Below are 19,372 nucleotides of genomic sequence, written 5' to 3'. Positions count from 1 at the left end.
ATTGTACCTTCACTTGAAGCTCTAGTCAATACAGAAAATAAAGTTATTATGTAGTACTGTCAAGGACAAAAAATACTTACCTACACATTTTTCCAAATAAGGATTTAGACATTCCATAAGAAAAATGAAAGCTTATAAATGAGTGAAATATGTTCTCCACCTTCTGTAAGACTACCTATCTTTACTTTTCTATCTTAAAAATAAAAACACCCCAAACTATATCATGAACTATAAATTCCTTTGGGTGAGAAAGACTTACTGATCTCATTATTTCTGTTAAACTTCTATCATATTAATGATGAACTCTATTCTCAACAGTTAAAAAATGTTTCTATTAACACCTAGCAATTTAGAGTATCCACAGAATAGTCCTCCCTGTGTATATCTTACTCTTACACAGAAAAATGAAATTGATAGTTTGGTGAGAAGTGTAGAATGATAGAAGAGTGATGCATTATTATAAAGGCAAATGAATATAAAAGTTGATGAATTAATAATGAAAAAGTCTAATCATTATATATATTCAGATAGACTCCAGTGGTGTCAACAACATGAAATACACTAATTAAAGTTGATTTCAGTAGTTAATACAATATTTCTCTTCCATTAAGGAGACAAATGACACATACTACATTTTTTATCTTTCCTTTAAAATATTCTGGGGATTATTTTTCCTCTTTTTGTGATACAGACAAATGTATTTCACAGTCTGACTCTGCCGTATTTTCATTCATTCCTCTAGGTATAAGGAAGGAAAAAAATCTATCCAATTCTCTCTTTTTTCTGTCAATATGTGCTGACAGAATCTAAAATATATGAAAAATATAGTCTGCTCTCATTAAGTCACCAGTCATAAAACTTCCTGGGAAAAATAAATGAAAAGTCAAGTGAAATGAAAAGCAAATGGTACTCCTTTCTCTCATAATGAAAAAAAGCATAACAATCCAACAGATTCAAGTTGCCCTGGCCATCTCATGACAGAAGAGCTAGAAATATGCCCTTTTTTTGCCAAAGCTACTGGAATATTCAAATGAAAAACACAGGAATTTAACATGCAGACTTTATCCACCAAGGAAATAACATAGCCTAATCTGATTAAATTAGGCTAGAGCTGCTGAGGTGAGTAGCTTCAACACCTGAGCGGAGAGAAGCTCAGCGTCCAAGGACCTCAACTCAGAGCGGCCAGAACCACCGCAGAAACCTGAAAACCTCGACAGGACTTGCCCAGGAGCCGGCAGCTCAGCTGACGCGAGCAGCTGACTCACAGGGGGCGGAGCCACGAGGAGCGGCACCAGCCCTGACTGGTTAAAAACCTGCCCCTGGGAGCGCGAGTGATTAGGAGTGTGGTGAGGCAGTTTGTGTGGGCGGGCCAGCAAGCGAGCGCGCGGGATGGTGAGGATTCGCCGTATGGCCAGGGCCCGGTCTGGGAGCTCTGCTCTTGCTGCCCCGGCGGTGGCCAGCATAGGCACCCAGACAGAGCCGATGAGAGGGGAGGCTGCAGCGCAGAACTTGGAGTGTAGAGAGTGCCTGCACTGGTCTTGTGAGGGGGAGGGTGCCCAATGGGCAGGGCTGCACTCGGTGCTCCCTGGTGGAGGTCCTCCTGCAGCAGGTGGCTGAGCTGCGGGATGCTGTCAATAGGCTGCAAGATATCAGGGAAGCTGAGAGGAAGCAGGACTGCCTCCTCCAGGCCCAAACTGGGCAGGGGCCTCAAGCATCCCCTGTAGCTCATGGAGGAAAGAAGGAGGCCGCTAACCCAGGAAGCTGGGAAAAAGCAACAACAACCAAAAAAAAAAAAAAAACCAACCAAAAAACAAAACAAAACAAAACAAAAAAAAAAAACAACAAAAAAACAAAAACAGGAAGAAGAGGACAATTAAAAGCAATGGGCTTCCTCCTAAATCTGTTGTTCCCACCCAGAACCACTTTGCAGTTCTGCAGGGGACTAATGAGGAAACACCCTCACAAAATTAATAACCGGCTTATGCACTGCTAGAGAGGATCACTACTGGTGCTGCCAGGAAAAAGTGGTGGGTAATAGTGGTAGGGGACTCTTACATTGAAAGGAACAGAGGTACCCACCTGTCTGCCTGACCCAGCCTCAAGGGAGGTGTGTTGCCTACCAGGGGCATGGATCAGGGGTGTTACAGAGGCTGCCTGCTCTAGTAAGTCCCATTGACTATTACCCACTTCTTGTGGTCCTTGTGGGTGCTAGTGATATAGATAGCAGTAGGCTGGAGAACATAAAGAAGGACTACAGAGCCCTGGGAGAGGTGGTTAGGGGCTCTGGAGCTCAGACTGCCTTTTCATCAATTCTCCAGGATACAGGGGAGGACCCTAAAAATGCTAGGAGGATTGGCCAGGTTAATAAATGGTTAGAAAGGTGGTGCCATAGTCAGGGGTTTGGGTATTTAGACCATGGGACGCAGTTTAGGAGGTCAGGTCTACTGGGGGCTGGTGGAGCTGGTCTGACAGTGAAGGGGAAGAGCAATTTTGGTAGGAGGCTTGCCAGGCCGGTCAAAAAAGCTTTAACTAGATGTGTTGGGGGAGGGGGGGCATCAGTCCATCCCAACACACCCAGTCAGTTGCCAGCACCTATAATAAATGCTTGAAGCAATGCAGAGATATTCCAGCTGCTCCAGCCAATGAGCTGGCTTCATTTGGAGCTCGGCTCAGATGCCTCTATACAAACGTCCATAGCATGGAGAACAAACAAGAGGAATTAGAGATGTGTGCATGTGTACGGGGGTATGATATAATAGGCATCACAGAAACATGGTGGGATGGCTCCTATGACTGGAGTGTTGGAATGGAAGGTTACAGGCTCTTTAGAAAAGACAGGCCTGGCAGACGGGGAGGGGGAGTTGCTATTTATGTTAGGGATAGGCTGGAGAGTATGGAACTCTGTCTGGGGACAGGTGAGCAGTCAACAGGGAGTTTATGGGTCAGGGTTAAAGGGAGAACAGCTATGGGGACATTACTGTGGGGATCTGTTACACACCGCCTGATCAAGAAGACTCTGCGGATGAAGCAGTCTATAGACAGATAGGAAAAGCCTCACGCTCACAGGGCCTTGTCCTCATGGGAGACTTCAACCACCCTGATATCTGCTGGAGGGACGGTACGGCCTGGCACAAGCAATCCAGGACGGCCTGGCACAAGCAATCCAGGAGGTTGCTCGATTGTGTGGAAGACAAGAAGAGTGTGCAGCAAGCTCACTGCCCTGGACTTCAAGAGAACAGACATTGGCCTCTTTGCGAACCTGCTTAGTTCTCTTCGGGAACCTGCTTATATTCTATGCGATATAGCCCTAGAGGGCAGGGGTGCCCAGGACTGTTGGTTGATATTCAAGGACCACCTGCTAGAAGCTCAGGAGTGTTGCGTCCCAGCTAGAAGAAACTGCAGCAGGAGGGCCAGGAGACCTCCTTGGATGGATAAGTCACTGCTGAGGAAACTTTGAGGGGGAAAAACGAGGCTTATAAAAGGTGGAAACAAGGACAGGCAGCCTGGGAAGACTACAGGGATGTTGTCCGGGAAGCTAGGGACCAGCTGAGGAAGGCTAAGGCCCAGTTAGAATTAAACTTAGCTAGGGATGTGAAAGGTAACAGGAAGGGATTCTGTAGTTACACTGCAAATAAAAGACAGACTAGGGACAATGTGCACCCTCTCCAGAAGCTATCAGGAGAACTGGCTACCCTGGATTTCGTGAAGGCTGAGGTGCTTAATGACTTCTGTGTCTCAGTCTCCACTGGCAGATGCTCTGACCGTACTACCCAAGTCTTGGAAGGCAGATGCAGGGACTGTAAGAATGAAGACCCTAGGCCCACTGTAGGAGAGGATCTGGTTCAAGACCATCTTAAGAACCTGAATGTACACAAGTCCATGGGACCTAATGAAATCCGTCCACGGGTTCTGAAGGAGCTGGTGAATGAAGTTGCTAAGCCGCTGGTCATCATATTTGAAAAATCATGGCAGTCAGGTGAAGTTACTGACCACTGGAAAAAGGGAAATATAACCTCCATTTTCAAGAAAGGGAAAATGGATGACCCAGGGAACTACAGAGCAGTCAGTCTCACCTCTGTGCCTGGCAAAATCTTGGAGCAGATTCTCCTGGAAGGCATGCTAAGGCACATGGAAAACAGCAAGGTGATTGGTGACAGCCAGCATGGCTTCATTAGAGGGAAATCCTGCCTGACCAATTTGGTGGCCTTCTATGATGGGGTACAGAACTGATGGACAGGGGTAGAGCAGTTGACGTCATCTACCTGGATTTGTGCAAAGTGTTCGACACTGTCCCACACGATATCCTTGTCTCTAAATTGGAGAGACATCAATTTGATGGGTGGACCACTCGGTGCATAAAGAGCTGGCTGGATAGCTGCACGCAAAGAGTTGTGGTCAATGGCTCAATGTCCGGCTGAAGATCAGTAACGAGTGGTATCCCTCAGGGATCAGTGTTGGGACCGGTCTTGTTCAACATCTTTGTTGGTGACATGGACAGTGGGATTGAGTGCGCCCTCAGCAAGTTTGCCGATGACACCAAGCTGTGTGGTTCGGTTGATATGCCGGAGGGAAGGGATGCCATCCAGAGGGACCTCGACATGCTTGTGAGGTGGGCTGATGCCAACCTTATGAAGTTTAACCATGCCAGTGCAAGGTCTTACACCTGGATTGGAGCAATCCCAGGCACAGCTACAGGTTGGGCAGAGAAGAGATGCAGAGCAGCCCTGTGGAGAAGAACTTGGGAGTGTTGGTCGATGAGAAACTGAACATGAGCCGGCAGTGTGCGCTCACGGCCCACAAAGCCAGCCGTATCCTGGGCTGCATCAAGAGAAGCGTGACCAGCAGGTCGAAGGAGGTGATCCTGCCCCTCTCCTTTGCTCTCGTGAGACCTCACTTGGAGTATTGTGTACAGTCCTGGTGTCCTCAACAGAAAAAAGACATGGAACTGTTGGAACAAGTTCAGAGGAGGGCCACGAGGATGATCAGGGGACTGGAGCACCTCCTGTATGAAGATAGGCTGAGAAAATTGGGGCTGTTCAGCCTGGAGAAGAGAAGGCTGCGTGGAGACCTCATAGCAGCCTTCCAGTATCTGAAGGGGGCCTACAAGGATGCTGGGGAGGGACTATTCATCAGGGACTGTAGTGATAGGACAAGGGGTAATGGGTTAAAACCTAAACAGAGGAAGTTTAGATTGGATATAAGGAAGAAATTCTTTACTGAGAGGGTGGTGAGGCACTGGAATGGGTTGCCCAGGGAGGTTGTGAATGCTCCATCCCTGGTGGTGTTCAAGGCCAGGTTGGACAGAGCCTTGGGTGACATATTTTTACTGTGAGGTGTCCCTGCCCATGGCAGGGAGGTTGGAACTAGATGATCTTAATGTCCTTTCCAACCCTATTCTATGATTCTATAAACTAAACTAGATTCGATGTAAACTGTACTAAGTATACTGCAGTCTAACAGGCAACTCTAGATGTATAATATGTTTCTAACTGAAAAATGGTCAAAAATATTCAGCGAATGATGATGATTCTAAAATGCCACATTTTAATACTCTCTATATTTTTGAAATAGAGCCAGCAAAAAGATGTCCTTCGATAACATATCAGACTGTTCAACCTTAAGATAGACAATCGTGAAATTCTGAGCTTATTTACACCACCAGAAAATTAATGCTGAAAATATGAAATAATCTTGAATATGACAGAGAAAAAAAGTAAATGAGGTCAGAGAGGCCATCCAGACTGGCTGACAGCAGTTTACCATGTCAGAACAGCAAGAGTAGTTGATCTTACAGATGCTCTACACAGAATATACAATACTATGTATTAAAATAATATTGTTTTGTGATTGATTTTATTAATGAATGTATGCTAAGTCTGCTGTAGTCAACTACAAGAATCTCACAGGTGAAAAAGCTGTCTTTCTATCAAGGAAAAGAAGGATTGAGGAAAACCAAGTGTGCATTACCTGTGAGTGGACAGACAGCAAAATATTCATACAGGCTTCAACTTCCTTTCACAAGCCATAACATTTTGCATAGATACAAGCCAATGTCAAAAGCCAGAGGGATGTAGATATTTTTTGTAGAAAGAAGAACTCTCTGACTTTAATTCAGGTAGGGAATAGGGGAAAAGATCTTTCATACAGTTCATCTAGCTGAAGAAAAGGCACACAACTGTGTACGTGACACTACAGAAGATAGTTCCAGTACTTCAACAACATTAAAAAGTAACCTGACTGTTCTAGTGCCAGTGCATCTTCTTGTGACCAACTGAGGTAACTCAGAGGATAAGATATAATGAAGCATTGCAACAAAACAAAGTTTTGACAAAGAACATGAGTGAGATAAATAGCTACAAGGATGACATATAGATTAATGGACTCATTTAATACTTAAAAAGCAGCCATGCTGTCTACCAATGTATGCAAATAGGCTCTAAGTGAATGTTCAGAGAATAGCAACATTAGCATATTGGTCAGCAGGATCCATGATACATTCAGGGGAATTGTCATGGACTCATTAAATTTACTTTAGACTGATGGCTGAAATGTGAAAGGGAACAGAGACGTGGAGATATGGTTGAAAGGAAGATTGTTATCTAGACTGATGTAATCATTTATACTTGTAATAGCTTGTAGGTTTTATTTTGTGGAAAGCAGACACTTGATTTTAGAGAGCAATTACTGTATACAAATGTTGGAATTTATGTTTATATGAACATTGGGAAATGTAAAAGAAAGGACACAAGTGGGATAATAGTAAAAATATGTACATGCATTTCAGAAAAGGAGAGAATAGGGTAAGAGCAGTCTGGTATCCCTTAGGCAAAATAAACAGCTTTAGTAAGAACATGGGAAACACCTCATCCAGTTAGTCTCAAGGCAGTATTCCTTTAATGCTCATAAAGATGTGCTTGTTGGTTTACCAAAATAAGTAAGAAGTATTTAGTAGCACTAAAGTATCATGGGATAGTGATAGGCTTTATGGAACAATTTCATCTTCCTTTAGACTGTTTATGACAAAAACAAAAAAAACCCACCAGTAATAAAGGAGTGCTGTGTATATTAAACATACATGGGAAAGCAGGACACATCACAAAAGAGCACGTCTCTCCAAGACTGAAACTGAAAGCATTAAAATCCCCAGTCCTCACACGAAAAATCTATCTATGATGGGTTGACCCTGGGCCAGCAGCTAACCATCCACACTGCCCCTCACATCCCTACACCTCTCCAGTGGGACAGCAGAGACAATAGGAAGAACAAGTAAATTTGAGGGTTGAAATAAAAGTATTTCAATAAGCAAAGGGAAGAGCAGAAAAAAGCCCAAACCAAACAAACCCACAACAAGTGATGCAAAGGCAACCAATCACTGTCTCTCACAAGCAGAATGGTGCCCAGTCAGTCTCCAAGCAATGGCTAGCTCACCCATAGCCCTTCTTCTCAGTTTTTATTGCTGAGCACAGTGTTACAAGGCATAGAATATCCATTTGCTCAGTTCGGGCCAGTGGCTTAGGTTCTGCCCGCTCCCAACTTCTTGCTCACCCCAGCCTACTCCTTGAGTGGAAGCAGAGCAGGAAAAGGAGAAAGTCTTGATATTTCAAAAGCACTGTTCAGCAACAACGGAAATACTGGTGTGATATTAACATTGTTTAGTCAGAACCCAAAATACAGCACCATATGGGCTGCTATGAAGAAAACTAAATCCATCTCAGCCAGACACAGTGCGATACCAGGTGTTTTACTTCCAAGAATTCTCAAAAAGCACATGCTAGTTTTGGAAACTGTAATCCCTTGGGATTGCTCCATCTAATGCTTACAGTGCACAGAATAGGAGTGAAACTGCTTCAAACTATCAAGGTGATAACTGAACTCAGAGACTTAAATTTCTGTCTTCCTCCTAGTATCCTTCATATTTAAGAGCAGTGATAAGCTGATGATGAGTTGATGTCTAAATGTGCATGCAGAGATTTGTTCACTTAATTCCAGGAGAAATTCTGAGCCTTGGATGATTGGAGGCCTGTGATAGACTGTAAAGGGTCAGACCACATGAATTAGTCAGTTGAAGTAGGAAGGAAGAAAGTAGTGGAGGAACTGATGAGAGACTAAATAAAATGGAATTAAGAGTTCAGACTGCAGAAGACCCTAAAACTTTTCTGGACAATTAATTATTATTCACCTGTGATGCTTTAACACAAAGTTCAGGAGAGGAGCTGCGAAATGATTTGGGAGACTAATTTCTCCAAGTTAAAGCAGTGTAACTGTCCTACTACAAATTTTTTTTTTTCAGGTCATTTTCAGGAAACATGTAACAAATCTGACATAGATCAAGAAAGGTATACACATGAATTTCTGCTACCTCCTGGTAGAATATATCCTATAAGCAAATAAACATAGAGCAACCCATAAAGAAAATGGACCATATTAACAGTGAATAAACTTTGATCCTCATATATATGGAGAACTATGGACTACTTGGATGACAACTACTGGTAGATTTGAAGTAGTCCTACCATACAGAATATTTTGTAGAAAAAAGCTGATGCATGCTGCAATGTGTTAAACCTTTCTCAAGCACATTATTGAAGCTTTATTAAACTTCACTTTTGCTTTCATGTTTCCTGAAGTTCAGAAAAATCACCTCTGCCATCCTATTCCAAGGCTACTTTATGAACCATTACATAGGTCTCTGAGAAGCAAAAAGATTCTACAAGTAAAATTACAATATTTTGTACCATGCAGTTTGACAAAAACTCTTGTCAATGAGTTTCTATATGACAATGATATGCAGCATAGTCATGATGATTGTGTAGAAATTATAATTTATAAAGAAAAAGAAGAATTAATTGACAATATTAGAATTTGGGAATAGAAGTATTCTATTAAAAGCTGTGGAATGAAATGTAGTACCTTAAAAATTAATTCAGTTAACACGAAGCTTAATCTCTGTCCTAGCTCCTGATGCTAGCTGAATTCCCAAAATAAAACATATTATAGAAACATACTTGTACAGCTAAATATTTTGTCCTTTTTTACTGTATCTTTGGTAGCTGCCATGCATGCCATTAATCTCAAGAGAAGATGGACTGTGTACTTTTTAATAAGATGAGTTTCATATCTCCACACAAAGAATTCTTACAGATCCAACACTCTCCAGCAAAATATTAGATACAGTTAGCTAACCCAGTGTTTCCCTTTTTGGATTACAAACCTTAATTTATCTGTTCCAGATTTGTACCTCGAGATTCGAGCCATTGACAGAGGAACTGATAGGGTGTCTAGCCAGCGCTTCTCATATTTTGGTTCATTAGCTATAGGTGAAGAAGGTGATGATGGAGCCTGCACAAAATAAATGAGAATCAGTAAGTGTAATTTATCAGACGACATAGTGAAAAAAACACTAATATGCATCTCTGGCTCTGCTTGTCTCTGAAGTGAGTAATCATGGAAATAAAATTATTCAAGAATCTCAGGATTTAGTAGAGAGTTCAAAGGAAGCATTCATGCAGAAAGGAATGCTACCTATATTGATATTATACTTGTGACTTAATTTCATTATTACCTTAATATTAAATATATACATATTTTTAATATTTGTAACTGAAAATAAAAAGGAAATAGTTTTTAGTCATAAGCGTCCTTAATTTTGTCTAAATGTAACATAAAATCATTTTGGGTTTAAATTAATTTGGTCTTTGCAACTCTTCTACGTCATCAGAGAAAAAGACACAAATGATATCCTAATGTAAAGACTACATTAGAGAATATTGGTTTCTTATTTGTGCATTGTGACTTTTATCCATAATGTTATTTAATAGTAGATTTCTGTGTTATTGCTATACATATACAGACTGATGAATTTTGAAATATCATCTATCTTTGAAGTTTTCCTTCAAATGCTTCTATTAGAAAGATTGTAGATACTGTCTAAGCAGTAAAGGCTGTCCAGGTCTCAGAATAGTGAAAATATATAATTTTACAATCATCTACTCATTTCATGTAACTATGGCATAGAAAAGAAAACTTTAAAGTAGATGTCTGCAAATGCAAATGAAGTTAGGGGAATTAGCCTGGATATGTAGCTATTGATGAATAGCCTAAACCAGAGCTTATCTACGAAATGTTCAGCCTGCTCATAATGTAGCACTCTTTTGTATTGCAACTAAATAGTGCATAAAAGCACAAAGAATGAAACATTATAAAAGGAAATATTTATGAAATATTAAAAGTTGCCATAAAGTTGCACTAAAACATTCAGGAAACTGCAGAGAGATAGGTATCTTAATCGATATAAACTTGCAGATCATGTAGTTTGTTCCTTGTGAAATAATATCCAGAGGTTTCCATCACTGTATCCATGACTGGAAATGAAGAACTATGCCCAATTTGTCAAAAAAGATTGTAACCATTTGTTTTCACAGGCAAAAATTAGCAAATGCTGGAAACCACTGCTCAGTGTAACACCTGAGATTTATGAGCATGATTATGAGCTTAAAAAAATGCTCATTAAAAACAGAATAAACTGGGAGTTTCTTATAGAAAGCATAAAAATCATAAATTGAAAAATATTTATTGGTATTTATATCTCCACACTAATATGACAGCTGAGCATTTCACTTTTATAGAGCTAGTAATACTATTTACAGAGAGGCAGCTGAGAAGGATTCACAGACATAGGTATTTAGGTCAAAGTTTGGCATTTGTGCTGTCTCTGAATCAAAATTATTTGTCCCATATTGTACAGAGCACTTTCTGTTAGAGAAGGGAGATGAAAGTTGGTTATTTTATACAAGCTGTAAATAGGCACTGAGTAGTACTTACAAAAGCAGATAAACAGTGGAATGACCCAACTTCAGCTGTGTTATGCCCAGGTGTTTAAAAAGCCATTAAACTTATTTAAAATAAAGAACATTCTGGGAATGGTTCTATTTCTATTTCTTTTTCTTGTTCATAAGGATTTGGGGTTCATTTCACCCTCCCACTCCGCCTAAAGCTCCTTACAGTCAGCAAGGGCTGAACTTTCTTTCTTTAAATAAATCACAATAGTGAGTTTCACATTCTAACAGGACGACTGAGAGTTGGTGATTGAGGAACACTTTCCAGCTAAATGAAAAATTTGTAATGAAATTGGCAGTGTTGGCAACACTAAAGAATCTTTTAGTCTGCAATCTGTTTGGGGAAAGGAATTTAATTTAGAGTATTTGCAATCCCTAGAACAATCCCGCTTTCATTTCACCGAGATCTTCTGGTGTTGTTGCAGTTTGAATATTTCATAATCAAGTCCATAGACTAATTCTATTACATACAATTAGCCACAAAAGGCTAAGTTGACATAAAAAGCTGATACTAAGCTCCAAAGCTTAGTATAAATTTAATAATAATATCATGCTGAAAAATCCAATACATATCTGAGAATGCTGTACAAATTAAAATAATTGACAGAACCACATGCAATCTGAAGTTTAAAATTATCACCATAATCTAATATGCCTGTCTGGAAACTGAAATGTCTAAGAATAAAGTAGAAGGTAGCTTATTACAGTCAAACATAAATGCTTGAATATGATCACTGAATTTGAAACCAAAGATCAGAAAATAAAGGAACATAAAAATTTCTGCAGCACCTTTGTTTACCTGTTAATTTCTTTACCTCTTGTTCCCATTCTTTAAATTCTTAAGATATAGAAAGCATCTAGACAATTTAAACATTTAAAAAATCTGTCTTTTTCGTGTGAACTATTAGCTGTACTTCTTTTAGCAAGCTGTTGAACAATATACTGTAATTATCTAGGTGATTTAAGAGGACTTGGCAGCAAAAAAATTATGAGTGGGTCACTAGCAATTTCATGTTTCTATTTGGTCCCGTACACTCCATTCAAATGCTTTAGTAAGATACCAGTGCAAAACAAAACATATCTCAATATAAGTAATGATGATAAGATCTCCTCTCAGTCATCTTTTCTCCAGGCTAAACAGGCCCAGATCTCAGCCTTTCCTCATAAGAGAAGAGAGATGCTCCAGTCCCCTAATCATCTTCATAACCCTCTGCTGGACCCTATCCAGCAGTTCCTTGTCATTCTTGAACTGGGGAACCCAGAACTCGACCCGGTATCCCAGATGCGGCCTCACCAGAGCAGAGTAGAGGGGGACAACCACCTCTCTCAACCTGCTGACCATACTCTTCCTAATGCACCCCAGGATACCATCAGCCTTCTTGGTCACAAGGGTGCATTGTTGGCTTATAGGCAATTTGTTGTCCACCAGGACCCTCAGGTACTCCTCTGCAGAGCTGCTTTTCAGCATTTCAACCCCTAACTTGTCCTGGTGAATGGAGTTATTCCTCCCTCAGTGCAGGACCCTACACTCAGCTTTGTTGAACTTCATTGGTTCCTCTCCACCCAGCTCTCTAGACTGTCCATGTCTCACTGAATGACAGCACAGCCTTTTGGTTTATCAGCTACTCCTCCAAATTTTGTATCACCATTAGACTTGCTGAGGGTACACTCTGTCCCTTCATCCAGGTCACTGAGAACTTAATTGAACAAGACAGGATTCCATAGTGATCTTGGGGGAACACCCCTAGCCAAGGTGTCCTACTAGACTGTGCCACTGATCACAGCCCTCTGACCTTGGCTGTTCAGCCAGTTCTCAATCCACCCCACTGTGCACTCATCTAACTGAAATTTCCTGAACTTACCTATGAGGATGGTATGGGAGACAGTGTCAAAAGCCATCTGGATAAGATGGTGAACACCAGACTGAGCAAGTTTAATAGACACAATAAGTAACAAAAAACGATAAAAAGAAAAACAAACTGCAAACATCTGCAGAAGCAGCTCATGATACTGAATAACTGAGAGATAAAAGGACTGCTACAAATACAGTAGATAAATGTATAGTAATGCACACGAAGAAAGACAATATTAACTTCCCCTATACTGTAATAGGATATGAACAGATGATTAACACTCAAAAATAAGATCCTGCTGTTGTAGGAAAAGCAGATGTTGAAAGGAATGGAATCGTTTTCACACAAATAATTAAGTAAACAGAGATTCATTAATCTGGAAAAGAAGCATCTAAGGGAATTGTGTCAAAGGTATGTAACAAATAACAAAGAAAGGGATTAGAGAACAGTGGTTCACTTGCCTTTTTCATATAAGCAGAAGGGGTATTGATTAGAAGTAAAAACAGTAGGATAAAACCAATGAAAGATTGTTTTTTCTCTATATAACAAAATGGCTCAGGAAGTCCCTATGGCAGAAGTAACTGGAGAAGCAGGAAATAAACCCTATAAATAATTGTACATATTTCCTCTGGTTTTGTATTCTCTGGAGGGCATCAGCTGGGAACAAGCTATTTGGCTAGTTGGTCCTTTGGTCTGACCCAGTGTACTGAGTTGGCTGACCTTCAAGCCTTCTGTCTACTAAGCAGCTGCTGCTGCTCATGTTGAAAACTCTCAACAGTGTTTCTCCAAAGTGCTAAAAAAAATTGACTGTTTAGAGATCATCTCTGCAATCACAGCTTTTATCCTCTGGTTCATTTCACACCTTTGGCATTCTGCTGAGACCGCCAACAATGTTGCCAATTAATGCCAATTTATTTGTAACACCTGTCCGTTAAGAAATGGATTGAACACAAAAATCTCATTTTTGACAGAACACTGAAGAAGAATCAGGTTGTAATGACACATAATCACTACCCACCTGTGTACTACCCCCACTGTGTACACCACAGCTGTGTACTGTTGACCTAGAGCAGGGTCTGATTCTCTATCCCATTAGCAATTGTTGACCTATGAAGGACAATGTAGGCAAGTGCTTTGATGCTTTTTAAAACTACTGTATAACAACTCATTATGGGGCAACCAAGAAGTCTTCACAGAAGTAGAATGCGACCAGAAAGTCCTCCCCTAAGTGAGACATAATGAGACACATCTCTATAATTAAGTTTTCACTAAGAACATAAGAAGGAAGGTGAAAGAACATAGCTAACTGGGACTGTCAATTTTTGCAACTTTTTGTGACATACAATTTGCAGAGTTTGGGAACAGTTATTTCACCTTATTTGATTTTTTTTTTTAACTGCCATTGATTCTAGATTTCAGCAAGAAAAATATCATTTCCTCAGAAAGAAGGGTTTCTGAATCCTCCCTGGTAATGTGATTCACAATTTCTGCTAGGCTGCACCTTGAAAGCTTCCAAAGTGATATTTTAGGCTGACACATTGCTCTTTTCTTAAACATGGGCTTCAGGCATGTTGAAACTGGGTTGATTCACTTTTGGAGTCACAAATGCACAGGGTGATATTGCTTAGTATGATTAAGCTTGCTTTTAAATACACTTTTCTGCTTTGCAGAAAGGCAAGTTTTGCATAATCTTCATAGCGGATGCAGATGAAGGACTATACCTGGAGCAGCAATATACATTTGCAAGCATTCTCATACCACAGTTAAAGTGAAGAGGCAACAATAATCAGCACAGTTTATTCTTAGGAGACTAAGCTAATTAACATTAATGCTTTCTTCCCTCAAAACATGCTACTTTTTCTCTTTACCATGATGCCTTGCTGCTGTCACCAGCATTGAGAAATAGAGCACAGGAAAAATTCTTATAAATATCTGAGCTTTCACCTGTAGATGTAGCCAGTGCAAATTATTTCACAAAAGACTTGTGTGCTATAAGAATTTGATCTTCTATCAAAACTCCTTAATTTTTGCAGTTATTTTCTAAACTTTTTGCAGGGTTTCAAGAAACAGGTAAGATACGCACTTGCAAACTTAATTTCCAATAAATATATTTTAATTTATGTGAAATAATATATTTAATTAATTGTTATTTTGGTGAAAACTGAACGATGAAACAATCTAAAAGGATCTAAAAGGCTAGTAAATAATACAAACATACAATCACAGAACAGTTTAGGTTGGAAAGGACCTTAGAAATCATCATCGGGGGTGGGAGGGGGGAGTGAGCAAGCTGCTGTGTGGTTCTGAGTTACTGGCTAGGTTTAAACCATGACAAGTCTGTTTTTCAAAGAAGGCAGATTTGTCTTGCACTTATTCTGGAGGAAGAGAATTAGAGTCTTATAATTTCTTGCAACAGCACCAGCAATCCTCAACTCACTGTGAATTGGATGAGCTCTCCCTATAGTTTCCAGTCTGTGACTGAAATACATGTATATATTATATATACATATATATATTTATGTATATGAACAGGGTTACTTATACAAGTATATAAGTGAATGGATCAGACCAATGTATGGCTGAGCATTTGCTAATACTTATTCCAGGGACAGAGAAGAAACAGAGGCTGTAATCTAGTTGGAGAAGAACACAAGACCGCTCCATTTCACACTAAAAGACTCCTACATTAGCTTACTTTAATCCTTGAAAACCACCATTAACAAGTGTTCAGCTGGTAGTAGAGACATGAGAGAAAATCTTGTGATGCCCAGCTAAAGAAACCCATTGTTGTGATACCTACTGTAAACAGAAGTCAGTTAGAGCACTCAGCTTGTCTGCGAATTCAGAGGGATTATCAAGATTGTCAAGATACCTGTGTGTTCCTTTGATGCAGCATCAATTCAGGAGAGAGTCTGTGTTTATTTATTTTTAATGGAATTCTTCCATGCAGGTGCACAATTCTGTGACAGCTTTAAGAAGACAGTAATTACTTGGCAAAGTATGCATCACCAAATCATTTAATAGATAAAGGCTTCTATACAGGAAACAAGCTCTTCCAGATGAAGTAACAATTTGGACAAGTAATTTGATGCCTTTAAAATTCAGTGAAAGCAGCAAATTTTAATTATACAGCTCTATTCTACATTATTCTAATTGACAGACAGTGCTTAATTAAATGGGAGGAAGGTGAAACAGCATGTGAAACAAGCATATTACTCCCTTTCTATCACAGAAGAAGAAACATTTTAAATTCTAATGCTGCATCAGATGCATGCTTTTGAAATTTAATGACTGCTCTTGAAGACGTTTAATGCTTTTTAATTAACAAATAGTTTTGCAGACACTGAGCGCCTATATTTGGTGTTTACATGGACAGTCTGTATAGAAGTACATTTTAGGAACTTAAACTGCCCTATTCAGTGCAATAGCTATGCATTTAAATCAATGGGATTGCTATTCCACCAGTAAGGAACAAATTAAAAAGCTTTAAATTATGTAAGTTTCCCTAGAAGTGATTTACAATGGAAATATTAATGAATATTTCATTACAGCTGTGCTGCTAGGTCCTACTACATTATTATTTTTTTAATGAACCAATGAGGTACAAGCCTGACTAAGATATTTTTAGAGAATACAAATGGACTGTTTGACAGAATCTTGCACCTTTTCCTTTAATTTGTTTCCCTCAGGCTAGCCTGTAATTGGATCCTGAGTAACCTCAACAACCTTGCCTGGAACATTGTTCCAGATATATTCCTCCTTTGGGGAAAAGGGGACAGGGGCCAGAGGCCAGAGTAATTTATATTAAATCTCAGCATAAAAAGCAGGAAGTAATTATGACTCTTCTCAAACTATAACAGCAGTCAGAAATCAAAACCCAACATTAAAGGTAATGTAAGGAAAAGAACAGAAGAAAACATAATGTTGAGATTATTATGGTATTACACTATTAATGCAAGTGTACCCAAACTTCAAGTGTTACAGACAGCTTTTGGTAGCCTTTCATATCCCCAAATGGGCATGCCATCCTTGCTTAGAAAAATTAGCTCAGGGTGGAAAATTCCTTGAACTCCACAAAGTCTGCACACCCCTCAGTATAAATTTGAGGCTTAACTGTTGTTTGTATCCTTAACTAGAAACTCAGTAAGTGTCAATTTGTCACAGGAATGGCACTTGATGAAACTGGGGGAGAACTTGTTGCCTAAATTTTACTATCAGTTTTCACAGTAAGCCATTTCTATTATGTACCTGAACTGCTGGACTTCATCTGCGCTAACATCAAATCCAGAAATATGCCATCACTATATGCCTCTCTGTTTCCATGCTGATCATTACCAAAGCCTAGCATTTGTAACAGTAATTGAACATACCTTGGCAACAGTAGATGGATCTTGCTGGTTTAAAAATAAAAAAAAGGGAAAATAAAAAAATAGAAAAAGCTTGTATTCATTTCTTCTAACACTTCAGCTTCCTCGTTTAGTCATCGATCTCATGAATGGTACCACATTTATTTCCCTTTAACCAAGGACTTCTAATAATCCCTGCTAAAATATGTGAAAGAAGTCTGCTCTTTTTGTTCACCATGTTTGCAACAGATGAGAAATGGTCATAATTTTGCTTACCCATAGAGTGGAGTTTCAAATTCTACCTTTATAATCTAGCTCTCACCTGAAGTTGTCCATTTTGTACCTTTATAGTCATAGGCAGGAAAACAGATAAGAGAAAAAAACAGATGAGTTTGTCCAAGAATCAAATGCAAATTAATTAACTAAATTTCTCCACAGCTCTTATTCTGCACACTTGAATATCATAGGCCAAACAGGAAAGCATCATTAATAAGTAAATAATTTGTTTGCCTATCCGTGCAAATGAAAGGTACTCAATGCACTTAGTGAAACTTATGCAAATGCATAAGGATAAAGAAAATATTACCCAATTTCTACCAGCAGTCATTAAAAAGGGTAATAAATTGGGTTTTATCTCCTAAGTCATTTTCTTTTTGCTGCTGTTGCAAACTACAATGACCAAATTCTTAAGACCTATAAGTCACAATGCATTCTTATGAAATGGCAATGTATGGCAAAATTATGTATAAATAAAAAATAAAACCAGATACCTAACAAATGCAAGTTACTGTTTTCTACTGAGCATACTTCTATTCTGATCCTGCTGCACCTTTCTCTGAAAGATAAATAATAAAGCTCATTTTATCTGAGCTTTCTTGGTCTTTTGCTTCTTTTCTAGTGGAAACAGATTTGGATTGAAGCTGCCTTCTTTGAAGGTGTGTGACTATCAGGTTAATTTTCAGCATTCTAAGTGAATACTTTTAAAACTAGTATTAGGTGTCATAAAGCAGCAAATATTGTTCCATGTTCATTTATTTAGCAGCTAGTAAGACTTTCTTTGTATTTTCAATGCCACATTAACTTTCACCAGCTTTGTTAAGGCTTTAAGTTAAGAAAATCCTAAATACATATTAATTTCTGTGCAGAAGAAATGACCAACGTGATCCATCATATGTTAAATACTAGAAGAAATAAGTCTGCTGAAAGGATTAACAGTGACAGTGGGGATCAATACAACTAAAAGATAAGACTTTTAAAGATACATTTTATTCACTTCATTAATCTCATAGTGAAAGTCCCAATCAACTCTAAGCAGAATTAAAAAAACACAGCACTGTTGAATAGCTAAATCTAAATCAAACAATTTCAATACTCAATATCAAATGCATTTCCTTAACAATTCTACAGTCGAGGAGTAGGAAGGTGTTATTTGATAGGCTTTTCCCAACTTCTACTGCTATGCTTTCTGAAAGGTGTAATCAGAAACAGAAAATTTGGAATATTTTTCCCTATAGGTGGAAAGGGAACAGACACTTCGTATTTTATTAACTGAGAAAAAGAAGCACAATTATTTCCAGTGTGTTTATCTCATTTCATAAATGTCTTCAGCACAGCAGGAGTCCAAAATATTTAAGTGTAGCTAGCTGTGTTCATCTATTTTAAGTTTCTCTTCAGCGAATAAATGGAAGAGATGGTGATGATTACTTTCATGAGAGTAACCAGCGCTGTACCTCTAAGTGAGCTATTTATTGTATTTATTACATTAACTATATTTTATGCACGTACATTACCAAATGATACACTGTGAATTGGAAGTCAATTTAAAGCTACATTGCTTTCATATTAGGTGAGAAAAGCATAGATTTTCAGATCAAGAGTTGGCAGAGTCTATTGGTATCACACGCTAAACCATTCTAAGAGAAATGGTATTGATCTGAAATCCTGAAACCTCTTTAAAACGAGCTACAGGATAATAAAAATGAAGAATAAAATAAAACTTAAGAATTATCAATAGTGTGTTTACACTGAACTGGAAGATACTACAGGAATATTCAAAAAATAAAAGTATTGAAACTCTTTCAGATGTAGGGCATCAGTTCAATCTCAATGCAATGATCTGGTCACACACTCCACTAAAGTATCCATCAGAATAGCTTTTACTTTCTGTCAGAGAGGGTCCACCCCCTTTCCTGGGTCCTCTTCCCTTTTTGCTTTTACATGCTTAGAGATTGAGTCACACCATTCTCTCACTTTGGAACCAGGACTATAATAGACATTAAAGATTTACCATCCTACTGGTCCCACCAAGAGCTGAGTATCTGTATTTTTTCTTCTTAAA

The 19,372-nt window shown here is 39.0% G+C and overlaps 1 protein-coding gene across 1 annotated transcript in view; it reads right to left on the bottom strand.

Moving 5' to 3' along the window:
• Nucleotides 1–19,372, bottom strand: part of SNTG2 (syntrophin gamma 2) — a gene marked incomplete at both ends in the record, with an annotated part of 282,638 nt that overhangs the window by 71,529 nt on the left and 191,737 nt on the right. The window contains one exon of the mRNA XM_080614918.1: nt 9,212–9,339. Within this exon, the coding sequence (XP_080471044.1) occupies nt 9,212–9,339 (128 nt within the window). The remainder of the gene's footprint in view (nt 1–9,211; nt 9,340–19,372) is intronic.

The sequence above is a fragment of the Psittacula echo genome (genome assembly GCF_963264785.1).
Source record: "Psittacula echo genome assembly, chromosome: 4".
NCBI classification, from domain to species: domain Eukaryota; kingdom Metazoa; phylum Chordata; class Aves; order Psittaciformes; family Psittacidae; genus Psittacula; species Psittacula echo.
Note: the sequence above shows the minus strand (reverse complement) of the source record. Positions and strands in the feature narration are given on the sequence as shown.